The sequence below is a fragment of the Leptosomus discolor genome, chromosome 24 (genome assembly GCF_034619465.1).
Source record: "Leptosomus discolor isolate bLepDis1 chromosome 24, bLepDis1.hap2, whole genome shotgun sequence".
Taxonomy (NCBI): Eukaryota; Metazoa; Chordata; class Aves; order Leptosomiformes; family Leptosomidae; genus Leptosomus; species Leptosomus discolor.
In genome coordinates, this window is record NC_141414.1 from 3,017,300 (window position 1) to 3,032,436 (window position 15,137).

The 15,137-nt window shown below is 41.5% G+C and overlaps 1 protein-coding gene across 1 annotated transcript in view; it reads left to right on the top strand.

The window, feature by feature from the left end:
• RANBP3 (RAN binding protein 3) overlaps positions 1-15,137 on the top strand; it is a 49,395-nt gene that overhangs the window by 16,024 nt on the left and 18,234 nt on the right. Inside the window, exons 3-8 of the mRNA XM_086477724.1 lie at positions 3,521-3,724; positions 9,075-9,111; positions 9,199-9,285; positions 11,928-11,999; positions 13,216-13,281; positions 14,793-14,885. Coding sequence (XP_086333850.1) covers positions 3,521-3,724; positions 9,075-9,111; positions 9,199-9,285; positions 11,928-11,999; positions 13,216-13,281; positions 14,793-14,885 — 559 coding nt within the window. The remainder of the gene's footprint in view (positions 1-3,520; positions 3,725-9,074; positions 9,112-9,198; positions 9,286-11,927; positions 12,000-13,215; positions 13,282-14,792; positions 14,886-15,137) is intronic.

The window sequence follows — 15,137 nt, forward strand, 5'->3', positions numbered from 1 at the left end:
AAGGAAGAGAACGAGCTGTTCACCAGCTCCAAAGAACTTCCAACAAGAGCTTAGATGAGAACTGATGAAGTTCAGAGATAAGAAAACACTTCCAATAGTAAGCATGACTGAAGACTGAAATGAGTTTTAAGAGCTTGCAGTTTCCTTTGGATGTGCTTTTTTGAGAATAGCTGTACAAACTAATGTCTGGGGCAGTTCTGGTTTGACAAATCCTTGAAGCCTTTATTGGTTTTGTCTTCCACGTACTATTCATGAAATTCTGAAACTTGCAGTAGGTTTTAATCCATTTAATATGTTGATTTATTTTTTTGATATAATTTTGTGTTGACCTGGCCAAGAAATTCTCATCTTGGCATCAGATTTTTCTACATAAAAGTGGTGATTGTCAATAATTGGTATTTTTTATTTCTTTTCTGAGTCTTGAAGCACATGTTCCAGTTTTGCTTAGGACAGAAATCAGGTTTATGCTGGAAGGTTACCTTGCTTATTTCACTCTTTAAAATACTTGCCATGTATTACAAGAATTACTGAAATCGGATGCATATTTGCTTAGCCTACTTTGAAATGTTTAAACTATATTACTTGCAAACTAATTTACTGTCATTTCCACTTTTAACTATATAGCACAAAGGTGTGTTGACTGTTCTTGCCTCTTGCATTATTAGCTGTTTTATCTGTAGCTTGAAGTCAGCATAAATTGCTGGTAAGGCTCCCTTTTTTCCTTTTGAATTTCTCCAGTTGCTTGCTGAACCCAAGCACGTGAGCAACTACCATTTGCATGATCCTCTGATAGGGGGTTCAGCAAAATGGGCTTTTTGTCTCCTTTATTTTTGTGGGTTTTTTTTAAACCTATTTTAGCCTAGTTTAGTTTGATGCCTTCCAGTTGTTGCTCTGTGGGAGTTGCTACGTTGCCATCCTATATGCCACTCACAATTTCATAGTTATATTCCTACTCCTTTTCCCTCAATTCTATGTATTATGGCTGAAGAATAATAAGGTACTTAGCTATTTTTTGTGTGGAAACTTCTGTTCTCTCTTCCTATGTGTTATTTTGCTTCTTAAGGGCACTGAATCTTCTTAGTCATCTTCAGCCCCCGAGTCTGTCTGCAGTTTCCTAATTGTTCACTGTTGCCTCCAGATTGCTGGTGAAGGTTGGCTCACCCTGAGATTCAGTCTCGCTGTTGACTGGGTCGGGTCTCCCTCATCCCCGTTTCCTAGTACTGCTCTGGTTTCAGGATGTTCCCTACTGTGTTTTTTAGGGTCCTGTCCCCATCCCTGTCCCCCCAGTTCTTCAGAGGCTTTGTGAATAGCAGCAGGGCTGTACAGCATCACCTGTACAGCAGTTGGACTAGGTCTGTGGTCTGCTCAGTCCCACTGCAGTTGTCTCTTGTGTAGTGGTCTGGCTCTTCAGACCCCTGGAGAAGGGCGAAGTCTTTCAGCTAGGAAGCCAAGCAAAGCTGGTTATGCTGCTGGCTCTCTTCTGGTCACCAAGCCAAAAGCTTGCAGATTCTGGTAACTATCGACAAGGCGATAGAGGTTTTAAATGTTAAAACTGTTCTGCGTGTTCCTTGAAAGCTGGAAACCTGCCTGGAGCAGCGAGACCCAAACTACCTCCCGTGCAGAGGGCGAGCTGCCCCCCGCACTCTCTGCTCAGTGCAGATAAATGGCCTCTGGCCCCGTGTATGGCCAGAGAAGGCTGGGTAGCATGGAAGAGGTGTGGGGGAGAGGTTTGTGTTGTGAGGTGCGTGGGGAGGATTTGGGGTAGTGGAGTGAGTGGACCAGAGGACATGTGCAACCGAAGCCATGAGAAAAATCAGATCTTTGGTGCTGCTGCTTGCATAATTGCTTTTGTGGTTAGTGTGATGCAGGTAACTTGTGACTTAATTCTTGTGCTTTTTTATGGCTGTCTCCCCTTGAAGGGGAAGAAAACAGTTTGAGTGATGTTTGGAATGCTGTTAACTTTGAAAGTGGGGCTTAGCATAAAAAAGGGACTAGGAGTAATGGGTGTAAAACGTTGGGAGGACTGAGGTGTTTACCCTTCTATGTGTGAATAACATATGTATGTTGTAAGTGCTGTGGCCAGTTCCACATATCCTTTTCCAGGCTATTTGTTTTAGCCAAAGAGCTAAGAATAGCAGAGTACTAAGTTTGGTTTAATTTTGGTGACAAAATGTTTCTTTAACTCTTCTCTCTCCTTCTCTGGGATTTTCAGTTAGTCTTTGGGTCTGTTAATAACAGCTTCGTATTAAAGCCAGAAAATGTTGAATAACTCCAGCGTCTCCAGCTTTACCTGACATAATGTTATCCCCATTAAATATATTTTGACTATTTAAAGCCTTAATGATAGTAATTTCTTGCAAGATTTAAATCTTGCATAACTGAACTGAACCCACTGATAAGTTGCATGTATTGTTGTCTTTTACCAATTACTTCTGTTTTAGGACAGGCCAGGTCATAGCTGCAGAACTTTGGGCCCTTAAGATTTAAAAGCTGCTGTTCTGAGGTTGCTGTTTACTCTTTTGCATGGACCTGGGCAATAATGAGCATTTTTAGTCTCTCTTCATTCTACTGAATGCTTTCTGAGAGCAAGCCAAGGTTATGTGCTTCTGGGTGACATCTTCGCCTAACTGTTTGATTCTCCAGATGCTTCACCATAAGACACAAGGAGGCTTGGTCCACAGATCGCAGCTGGGAGAATGTCCTTGGCCTGCAGAGTATACTGGACTACAACTTAGTCCTTTATCACAACATAGCTGTTCAGGCTCGAAACCTTTAGCTTTTTCATTCTTCAGATGTGCGCAGAGTATAGTAATACTTAATTTTTGTTCTGCAAGTGGGGACCTGCAGTGTTAAATGTTCTGAGGAAATGTAAAGAGTCTGTGGCAGAAGTTCTGCGAATATCAAATCCCGTTAGTGTGCCCTAGCTATCCTGTCACTGCTCTGCTTGAAATAGGTATGACTTTTTAATTTTCAAAAGAAAACATTGGCGTTGCTTTTTCAGACAGTTCACTGTCATGTGAATATGAAAGGGTTGTGTCTTGTGTGAATTGTTATAATGATAAATCTCTAGGCAGAATTTTATAATCAGCCCCACCTCCCTCAAACGTGGTCTGAAGAAACAGTGAAGGAGAGTTATTTACAGTAATTTAATTCTAATGTCCGAGTCTGGAGGTAAAAGCAATTGTCTGTCCTTTAAGCCTTGGGAGGAGGAGTTAAACCCCAACAACCGCAGGACTGGCAAAATGCTCTTCTGATGGGGACACCGCCATTTTCAGCTAACTTTCAAAAAAGGGCACTTGCTCTAGCTGATTTTTGTGGGGAGGGAAAGCTAATTCAGTCAGCAGGTTCTGTTACCTGGTTTGTGCGTATTTTACCTGGTGTCTCAGTAGTAAGCCATTCCTTCTGCCATGCGCTGAAAACAGAGGCATTTAAAAAGGGATTAGCAGATCCTCTCACTAGGACGACTGCTCTCTCATGTTGCACCCTTGCATTGAAGGGACATTGTCTTTTCTGCTCCCAGTCCCCTGCAGAGCAAAAAGGTTTGTCGGATTCAGGCGAGGACCCCCAGGGAGAGCTTGAGCCCCCCCACCATGGTCTGGGTCACAAAGAATCAGCTGGTGAGCGCGACTCTGAGCATCCTGCTCCCGCTGTTGCCTCAGTCAGTGCTACCCTGAGTCCCGCTTCTGAAGCCCAGCTTGCTCCTATTCAACAAGAACTGGCAGGGGTAAGTGTGAATGTACCAAGTACTTCTGCTGATGAGATTAAAGAAAAAAAAAAGTCCCTTTCACTAGGAGAAATCTGTTGCTGTTAACTTTAGGTAGTGCAGCTCACGGTCAGTCTGCTGCTTTGATCTTAGGTGTTAGTCCCCTCTAAGCTGTTGTTCCAATTAGAACTGTAGAAATGAACTTTGCTTGGGACTCCCTAGGGGGTGTGCTTACAGAAGACACACCAAGTATTAATTTTAAAATTTAGGGGTAAACTGTGTGTCTTGCCAAGGATAAGAGCACTTCTAAATGAGTGAGAAAGTGGGCATATATGAGGTGTTTGCTGCAAGCAGTTAGAGGCGGATTGTTTATTCCCTCTGAGCTGTAATGCTGCAGCTTGACAAAGTGAGCAGCCAATGATGTGTTTCCACTGGTTATAAACAGGAGCTTGTCATGCCAACCTGTAATGCCAAGCAGATTAAAAGCAGCAAGGAAGATGCTGAAGCAGAATTTAGATTCTGGGGGGGGAGGGGGCGAGAATCAGTACCTTGAGGTAGGAAAAGCTGTCAGTGCTGTTAATTTAAGATTTTTGTACTGGTAGTGCAGCAAAATATTTTTGGAAAGATTCCATGACCAAATGACTGCTACCATACAGTCTTTCAGAGCAATTTTAAGTGTTCCATATCTTTCTAGCTGGTGGACCATGTTTTCTTGGTGCAGGTGAGCGTCATCACTCATTGTGCCCACGCACTAGGTGTGGTGTATAGTCTTGGATAGATCTTTGCCTCTTAAGGCCGCTCCACACAATACATACACCCTTTTCTTGCACTAGTATTTTTTTCCAAGAACGGGCCATTTCAGGTAAACTCAGTGCCAAATGGATTGTCATGACAAGGTACAAACAGCTGTAGGTTAAGTGCCTTTTGGTGTCCAGACTGTTGCTTGATGACCTGCTGCAGAAATTCTTCTATTGCAATTTTTTTGAAGGTTAAAGTTTTCGAGGGTTAATATTTTAAAATATAACTGGTAAATGTAGCCACAGACTTTTGTGGCAGTTTTTGTGGTTTGAAATTGCCCGTGTTACTAGAACAGGCCAAGAGAACTGTATTAACCAGGCTTTCAGGAAAACTGCAGCAAGTGGTCATTCTCTTAGCCTTGTTCTGAAAGAGTAAAAAATCTTACCCCAGTTAGCCCAGGCCTGAAAGAAATTTAAGAACCAAAAATGCTGGTGGGGAATGTACGCAGGAATTCTTGGCTGTACACAACAGGTATCTGCATCCCTGAACTTTACTCCATTCACTTAAATTTATGGAATAGTACTGTGCTCGGTATAGGCATGTAACTGGCCTTCATATGCACTGGCAAGTGTTCTTCAAATTATCCCAGTTTCTTAGAGTAGAACTGTCTTCTACCTTGAACTATACAGAAGGTTGACACATCTTCAGGGTGCTGGTACTGGTTTGCTGGAGCAGTTTCATGTGATCTTCCCAGGACCTTGGGAGGATAGAATATTAAGACTGTTCTGAAGAAGAGACCCTGCATGTTTCTTGTTTACTTGGTGGTGTCTGTACATGCACAGGCAGGTATTTTTGCCAAGACATGAACGCAGCATGGCCAGAGATATGGCCTCTTGCAGAGCTGCTTGTGGGGTCTTGACTTTCAGCCACCTACCCCAAGGCAGCCTCCACCAGCACTCTGGTTTGAGAGGTTCTGGGACAGCTTTTAGGCCGCAGCCGTGGCAGTTCAATAATGCTTATATAGGTGCAGAGTGTCTGGATTGCAGATCTGCTGTACCATGCTCTGCAGTCTTCTTATATATGACTTTTACATCTCAAATGTATTTTTCAAAGATAAACACTGTGAGTGTACTCTTACAGGTTTCACTTAATTGTTGACTTCGTGTTCCCTGAATTCTCCCTTGCCATCCCTGTTTTTCCTCGTTATTGTGAATAAACAAAACCTGACAAAGTTGTTGAAGTTTTAGTTGTTTGTAACAGCTGTTACAGCAGTAAGTTGTAATGGGTGTAATGCAGCAGTGTTTGTGCTTCAGTATGGGATGGTTAATTACGTTCATTTGTGCTTTTACAAAGCAGTTGGTACCTTAGAAAAGGTAAATTGGTTAATGAGAATGTGTCAGAATTGGAGAAGCCTCTATTTGGAAATAATTGTAACTTTTCTGTAGCTGGACTTCTAAAACTAGGGAGAGGAGGAGGGAGTAAGTGAAAGGTGGCTTCTGCTCTTAAATGAGGAGTGAATTGTAGGTGGGATTTTGATGTTACTGGTGTAAGTGTCTCTTCAGCTTCTAATTTCAAAGAACTGAATGGAGAGAAGTTGAGTCACCTTCTGCTGTGTAGTGTCTCTGTGTAAAATATGTATTGCTGTAAAGTACAGATGGAGTAGCCTGGAAAGAGGCCTGAAATGGGAAGGCTAGACTGCTGGTTATTGTCACTAATGGTCATCTGATGTTTTTTCCAGTCTGTCAGGTAAACTGGTTGTCATGCATGTGTTCCCCATATTTTTGTCTAGTCTTCCCAGCTTCTCCCAAATAAGCAACAGTAAGCAACTTCTGGCTGCAGTGGTAACTTAATTCATAGTATGGCCTCCTAAGAAAATGAAGCTTATGGTAATACAGTATCTCTGTGTACCCCCACCCCCCGTGCCATCTACCTTTTAACCCTGTCAGGCTTGTCCAAAGATGCTGAGAGGTGTGGAGATCTCTGCTCTGGATTCTTCTGCAGTCTGTGGGTAGAGGCAGACAGGAGAGGAGAGGAAACATCTTGCTGCCTCGAGCATTTGACTTCTTTCTGCAGGTTTTTCCACGTTGTTTGTCGTCTAGGTGGGACCTGTGGGAAATCAGGCTTCATTGGATCATGTGCATATAGCTTTATGCTCTTGAAAGCCTTTTTTCTAACAATGAGGGACTTTCTCAAGATCTGTAAGAGCGAACTGTGATTGGTGAAAGCATGTATCACCCCTATGTTTGTCTAGTCTCCCTCATCTAGACTCTTTGAGGCTCTTTGGTCTGTCTGTGCTTGGGGCTCAACCTAAGGGATTATGATTTTTCTTCTCTGGCCTTTAAATTCTTGAGTCTATGCAAGATTTAAATCTGTTGTTGCGTTTTTCTGGTAGGAGTTACTTGCAAGGTCTATCCCAACTTCCCCAAGCAACAATTGACAGCATGAGCACTGTATGAGTGGGTCAGGGCGGGAGGTAGCATGGCAAATGATCTAGATGCCTATGTAGGAGGAAATACATTTGAGAGAAAGGAAGTCCTTTTTTTAATTCTATGCAGAGCCTACTTTGACTAGGGGTCGGTAATGTCAGTAACAGCTGTAACACCTCTCATGTGGACTCTTGCATAGCTTTAATCTCCTAAAACTCTTGGACTAGGAAGCATGGAAATAATTCAGAGAGACCAGATACTTAGCTCTGCTTTGTACTCAGTAGGTTACAGAACTGGTTTTGCATAGTGATGCTCCTGACCTACTAAATGTAGTGATGGTATATTTAGTTGTGCTTCTATCAGTTAATAAAATGACAATGATGTGATAATTTGAAGCTTATGTTATACAGGTTTGGCTTTCTTTTTGTCTATAGTCAACCACTGAGAACACAGTACATACCGGTAACAGCTTAAGTTTTTGAAGTTCAGGGGGAAATCAGTTGATGATTTTTAAGGATTTCCACACATAAAGATCTGCAGTTCTGTTGATGCAACTTTTTTACCAAATGGTGTCTGTTTGCTTTCAAGGTTTTTGCTAAAAATTGAAACAAACTGCTGGTATATGTGACAACACTTTTTGTGCAAAACCAGAATTTTTTTCTGACTTCAGATGCTGATTGCTGAAGCAGATAGATGACATCATGGTTTTTGACTTTAGCCTTATCTTTTGGGAAACTACTGTATGTTGACAAGGGAGATGCCTAATAAGATCATCTTCCAGTAGTGTGGAATACTTAACCAGTTACGTAGGAAGAGCAGGGATCATCAAATGCAGTGTTAATGTGATTGGGCTGATAGATATGGGTGGGTATGGAGGAGTGTCTGTTCCAGAACTGTCAATAGCTTTTCATTCCCTGTGCTAAAGGTTTGAAAAGTGCTTGCCTAGGATGCCAGTGAGGTAGCTATACTTTTCTATTAAAGTAAAACAAAACAGAAAACCCCTTAAACTTAATGGCCTAGGCAAAATGCAGTTCTGCAAAATGCAGGTGGGTTTTTGTTAGCATTGGGTGAAATACTGATAGTACAGTACTATCTAGATTCTAGATATATGCAGTGCTAAATAGGAAGTTTTGTACTTTCTGGTACTCTTCTCTCCAAAGCGTGTCTTTCAGATGATAATCCTGGGCAGCCTTAGCCAGTGCTCCCTGTGTGTCTGCCTGTTTGGGGGGCCACAGCATGGCTGGCTGCCGTGGGGAAGGACGAGAGCTGGGGTGCGGTGCGCTCTGACCATCAGCTGCTGTTCCTCCCCACATCAGCCAAGCTCTGAAGTAAGACTGTGAAGGGGAGGTGTCCGGCTGTGCGTCCTGGGCAGGAGTGGCATGGAAGGGTGGCGTTGGACTAGGGAGGAGGTCTAGCATGTCACCAGGCTTTGTAATGATGTAGGTGCTAACGCTGCCCTACTTGCCTTCTGTAGGGAAAGGTGGATTCAGGGTGGGATTGTTTTGCAGGAACAAAGGAAACTGTCAGCTGAGGATCTGACAGAGCAAGTAGGAGAGAGACTTAGAAATCATCAGGAAAGATGTGAAACCTTTGTTCAAAGACTTTTTGAATATGGTAACCTGTGATGCTGCTGGTTTTGTTCCTGGTACTCTGGAAGATGCTAGGAGACTCTCCCTTGCGAATTCCTGTCAAAGTATCAAATCAGCACAGTTTAGAGCGTGCTTTGAAAGACATTCCTCCAGCACAGTCCTTCTGTTGAAGGAACTGGTGGCAGTTACAGTAATTAGGAAAAGTGCTTTGGAATGAACTCCCAAGTAATGGGTATGTTCATGATGGGCTTGGAACTTCTATGATATTTTTAAAATCAAAACAAATTTGAAAATTGTTACTTTCAGATTTTTGCTATGTAGAAAATGTAACTGTAGTAATTGTTGCATTGTCTCTAAGGATGATAGTGCTTGGATATGAATTTTCAGGGGTCTTATTTGTAAATGAAATATTTTGTGTTAAATCTTGTTTAATAATATGTGGGTGAAACTCAATATGCCTAATGTAAGTTATAAAAATAATGCTTTGCCTTGAGTGTATATCACTGACAGTAAAGAAAAAAAAATCTCCAAACTGATGATTAAAACGTGTGGGTGTATCCAAAGAGATTGAAATGTTCAGTATGTGATTTTTGGTTTATCACTGTCATCTGATTTCAGAGATCAGCAGATGGATCAAGTCCAGAAGATGGAGATGGTAAGAGATTTGATTGTAAGATTAAAAGACAGGAGTACAGGGGTCTCCAGGGTTTTGTGCATTTTCTCTAATTGCTTTTTTCTACAGAATCTGATCGAGAGGATGGGAGCTACTGTCCACCTGTAAAGCGTGAGAGAACTTCATCCTTAACTCAGTTCCCTCCTTCTCAGTCAGGTAAATGTTGCTACAGCATTATATAGGAGAGGCAGGTTTCCTTACCCTTTGTCCAGTCATGTCAGCAGTCTTACTCCTGTCTGCTGGGCCTTGGCTTAAGGGCACAGCCGCCGTGTACTCTGGTGTTTTTTTTTTCATGATCTGTGTTAGCAAATTCAGTGAAGCCCAAAGGATCTATTTTTAAAAGTATTTTCTATCTGTAAGCTTACATATATGTGTAGTTCCAGCTTTTATTCTTTTGCCGTTAAATTTAAGAATTTACCAGAAATCTCTTTGATTTGTTGTGATCAGATTGCTTAACAAATTTATATAAATGCTACCTTTTTCCTAGTTACTTTGCTGCCAGGCGAATCTTCCAGTCTCGGGTCATGCTTAAGTTGGTTTAGTCCTTTCCTTTTCTCCCATTCCTTTTGAAGTGGAGAGGATTCAGTGCATTTTGGCAGCATTCTCTCCTGGCAAGTGTGGGAGAGAGTGACCACAGGCTTGTGTATGCTGGCAAGGCAGCAAAATCACTGGGAAGGCCAGGGGATTCACGTCGGTGGGAACGCTCGTTTGATACTTGTTCACCCACAGGAATGGTCTCTAAAATGGATGCCTTCTCGCTGCACGGACGGTTTTTTAGCTTGGATCGAGCATTATTTTAGTTAAGATATCTCAGTGCTTGGGGCCGGTTTGGAGACTTCGCTACTTTGTTTCCGTCATCTTAGTTGAAATAAAGGAAATGAGGAAAAACGGTGAAGGAGCACAGGAAAAAATATTCCTCTAACATGCAGCACACTTGGGAAGCAGGACTAAAAGATGAAAACCTAGTTATTTTGCTTTGGATTTTAAACAAATAAGTGACTATGGAATTTAAAATGTAGTTGCTGATATTTATGGGCCCAGTATTCTCATTGCATGCTGCCGGTGCTAGTCAGGGGTAGAATCCCTCCTCCTTAAGATCTAGATTTTCTGGTGTGCAGCTTACTTTCAAGGTGCACTCCTGTTAACTGGGTGAGGTTCAGGACTGATGTTGCTGCTGTCTGCTTGCTGATTGCTCTTGGTAGCAGAACACTGTCAGCACAAAAATAACGAGTAGGGTTTCCTGTCTGTAGATTTTCCGTTAGGATAACGGAATGTGTACAGCCTGTTGGGAGCTTCCTTATTTGTTTATTGGACAGTGTATTCCGAGGTTCCCTATAATTACTAAGTCTGCTAGTCTGTAATGCCTCTGTCTTCTGAGACTGGAATCTCTACAATCTCAGCTTTTGCATAATGCTAACTTTTGTTAAGAAGTGGAAGAAAACAGTTTGTTTATTTCTTCTATGGTTAAATACTGGATGTTTCAGGACTCCAGCATGCTTTCTCAAGCATCTGCTTAGGTAATGAATTTTGACTGCATATGGTCGTTTATTCTCTGTTCGACTCACTTGTTCTCCTCTGGTGTGTGGCGTTGTCAAACAGTGACAACTTTGATTGGAACCACAACTTCCATAAAAGCTTCCTCAAATATTGGTGACAGTATTCAATGGTCTTGGCTTACAGAAAAGCTTTCACTTTTCAAACCTCTTAAATTTTTTGTGGGGTTATGTTTCTCTCAAGGGTAGCGAAATTTTGCTTATATGAAACCTGCATCACGTTTAAGCTTAAGGCAGATATAATAATAAAATATTATTAGATGGAGTTAAAGGAGAGAAGCAAATACAAAAAAAATGTAAAACTTAAATACAAAAGGCAAATGCTGTGTCTTTGAGTGTAATGGTGTTCCGAGATCAGTTTCCTTTCTCTTTTCAACATACTTGAGCTTCTTCCACAGCCTCATAAAAACTAAGAGCTGCTAAATATTGTCATACTTGACCTCATGCAAGATGACTTGTGGGAGACAAAAAGCCCCAATCTACTACCATTGCCTTGTGACTCTTGATGTGTCTTCCTCCCGCTCTGATCGTTGCGTTTCATAAACTGCATGTCTGGGATTCTGCAGCACTAGAAGTGCTTCAGCTGCTGAACAGGGTCTCGACCAGACTCCTCATTGCTCACTTCTCTAGGTCCCAGCAAGGTGTGGGAAAGAAATGCTGTCCTTTGCCTGTTCCTTTCAAACACTTTTGCTTGTTTGTTGACTGTTATGCTGCTTAAGTGTGACATCTGCAAATGCTCTGACTCTCCTCTGTCTCTGGAGATTTGTTGCTGCAGGGCAGATCAGATAGCAGTCGCCTAGCTCTCAGTGCACACCATGCTGTCACGAGCCTTTTGAGGAGCCCGGGTGTTAGCTTCCCCTGTTGAGCAGGCATTGCACTCCTTTCTGCCCTCTCTGCAGAGACCTTTTGAAATGTTACAAGTATTTTGTAATGATATTATACATTCTAACATCCCTTTTGATTCCTGGTTCAGATGCAGTTCAGACTGGGAATCCATTTATGTTCCCTCCAGAAAAATGAAATTTGCTCTTTCTCTGTTTCAGGAGAAACAAAGGGGATTTTAAGGACAGTGACCTGTTTACTTCTGTGGCTGTAATACTGTTTAGAAGAAAGAAAAACCTAATATAAAAACCCACATGACTAGAAAAATTGTTTTCAGTTTGCAGCCTTGATGTGTTGGGGAACAGAGTTTATACTTAACAACATACACAACTTCTCTTTATTTTTCTTTTTCCTTGACTGCAGTAACAAAGAACAATGTCTTTATGCCATCAAGCTTCTGTGAACCCTCTACAGGCAATTCTGACTCGGAACCAGGTGAGCTTCCTCATTTTTCTGCTTTTTCTCAGTGAACTGCTGTCCCTCTGTCACGATCCAAAGTACTCTGATACTTCAGAAGTAAGACCCAGTCTGGGAGATGGAAGTGGTGGTGATTCTGATCTTAGAGCTGTTCTCTTGCTCACTTCATTGCTTGCTCTCATGCCTGCTAGAGGTAATTAGAAGAACAAATATCAAAATTCTTAAATGCTTTGAGAGTGGTCATGGAAGACTGCAGTATGACTATGCTCACCTATTAACCTCAAAATAAAACTTAAGGGAAATTTTCATTTGTCTACTTTGGATGCTGTTTTTTCGATATTGAAAATCAAATCAACTATAATCTGTGGTCGTGATGATGTTCAACCATGACCTGTGAACCCTGTGTAGGCAGTTCCACTTGTTTTGTATCAGTCACTGGTGTTCTGCAGCTTGGCTGTGTTGGTATCCGTGTATAGCCCACTGTTATCTTGTGCTTAGATGGCATGAGAATAATGAAGTACAGCCAGATGGTAAGGGGTTGAGTTGTCTTATTCTGAGCACAGCCATTATGGACCTAAAAGGAAACATTTTATAATTATACCTGGTAAGTTCTTAACTCATTTTGTAATAGCTTTGGATTGATGAGTATTATTTTTTTGAGATTTTGGTATTTTATCTAAAAGCCTTAACTGCAGCGAGTGCAAGCAAAGGCATTTCATACTATGGAAGCATAAGGTAAAAGCTAATGGAATTACAAGACATCAATATTAAGCAATTAAGTTTAACTTAATTTATGATAATTAGCAATTGGGTGCAGCTATCGTGTTCAGTCATACTTTTGATTGTCCTTTCTTTGGTTTGATTCTCACTTAAAACCCTTACTAAATAAATATTAAATAAATAAAACCCATTGAACCTCTATTAAGAACTTCACAGAAGTAACTCCCACTTCTCTTGTGAAAATGGCCTGTTCTGTGTTTCTCCTGAAAAACAATTTTGAATTTTTTCTTGCAGCAGCTTGTTTCCATTTTTATGTAAGTTTGCTGTGATGATTACTGGAAATTCAGACTTCTTGTGGAAGAAGGGAATTTGTGCTTTGGAAATCCCTTTATGACTTTGTGTATTTATAAAACTTGTATGATATTACAATGGGGAAAGCGAGAGGAGTTTTATGAGTGAATGAGTGTGTGTGGTGTTACAGCTACATCCTTGTAATTCTGTATCTTGCTCCCAGAGGAGAAGAGCAGTGGATTCCGGCTGAAGCCGCCAATACTTATCCATGGTCAGGCACCTAGTGCAGGTGAGTTCAATGCTTTCTGCAGTAGAAAGAAGCCTGTTCAAGCATTTTATTTATTTAGGAGTTTCTTCAAACCACTATTGTAACTGGAAGGTGGAGAGACCTGTGTTTACGCAGAAAAAAAGTCTTGTCTTCTCCAGGGCGGTTATGCCCATGTCACTGTGTAACGTGCATGGACATCCCAGCTGGGGCTTGGGTCTGCTGTCCGTTTCTGAAATGTATCTCCCACTCCCAGTTGCCTCTGCTCAGCATGCTTTAATTCTGGGTGGTCCTGGGCTCCATGAACGCCCTTCCTTTGGCAGCAAACTGGAACAAAGGGAGCGCTCCAGGCGTGCACTGAACAAGTGCCAGCGCTCGGTCTGGGACCAGGCTAGAGCAGTGTCTGAAATGTTGTTCGCTCCCCCCTGCCCCCTCGCCCTGGCTCTTGACCACAGTGTGGGTGTTGGGGCCTTGCTTCTACCTGTTCTACTGTACATTTTGGCTCTTACTGAGCTTTCTGATGGAGACCTGGCTGGAATGGGAAAGACTTGAATGTTACACTCCTTAGGAGTTTTGGAAAAAAAAAGAAACACCGAAACAAAATGATTTTGGTAATGGAAATTATTATTTATTTTTTTATATAAAATGTGGAAACTTTTTTGTTTGCAGGACAAATAGTAAATTCTAAAAAAGAACAAGTGTTTTTGAGGTGACATGAACATTTGAACTTGAGATAGTTGTTACGTTTCAGTTGTCATGTCCTTTGAATATGGGTGGCCTGAAATGGGACTAGTTGCAGAATATTCAGCTGAGTTGCTCTGAGTAACTTCATTGTGGTATTTTATTGGTTCAAGAGTTCATCTTCGTTTTGTTCAGTGAAGAAAATGGAACCTTCTGGGATTGCCATAACTTTCTAGAGTAGATGTTAAGATTTTTTTAAGGGTTTTTTTAGGTGGCTTAAGGTCAGTTGCTATTTCGAATCAGAGTGGGATTAAAGCGTTGTAGTGCCATGTATCTTATTATAGCAAACCAAAGAGGCCAGATTAGTTCAAAAAGCTGAAAGGTTATTAAGTGAAACAATGTGTAAAACTATTACACTACCGATACATTTGATTGTTTGAGGAACAAAAGAAAATAATTTACCAGTGTCAGGGAATTGCTTCATTGGAAGGAGAAAAGTCTTGGAATGTGTGGTTGAATATGTCAGTGAATAAATAGGATTGCTTGTGTACTGTTCATTTCTGTTACATACTGACTTTTATTTCTAAGTCAGTCATAAACCCTTCCTTCTGCTTTCCTGCATAAGGTGGAGAATATATTTTTAAAGTGTCTTTTAAGGCTAGGAAGTTGCCTTCTCTGTTTGGGACTAATTCTATTTTGAGGCTGAGTGAGGGGTGCGAAAGAAGGGGATGGGAGATTTTTAAATGTCTGGTTTTCCGTTGTATGTTCTGTTGGAAGCTGCTGAGAAGACTAGATGAAGCTGAATTTTTCAATTTTAAAGCTTTATAGCTCTTGAAAAAACTTTGTACTTGCAGGCCTCCCTAGCCAGAAACCGAAGGAACAGCAGCGAAGTGTACTACGTCCAGCAGTATTACAGGCACCACAGCCAAAAGCTTTCTCGCAGATGGGTAAATAATGATTTTGCTTTCTAGAATACCACAGAGGAGAACAAAAATACAAGATCTGTTTAGTGTAGCAGTTTGGTTTTACTCAGCATCTGCCTTTGTTTTTCTGGGTTTCTCCTTTCAGAAAAGAAACATCTTAATGTTAAGTCTGTCTGTGTTAAGTAAGGGATTACACAGTCGAACCTTTGGGTTTTGTGCAGGATGACTGTCTGACGCTGCCAGGCCTCTAACTTCAGTGTAGTCCATGCTCAGTTT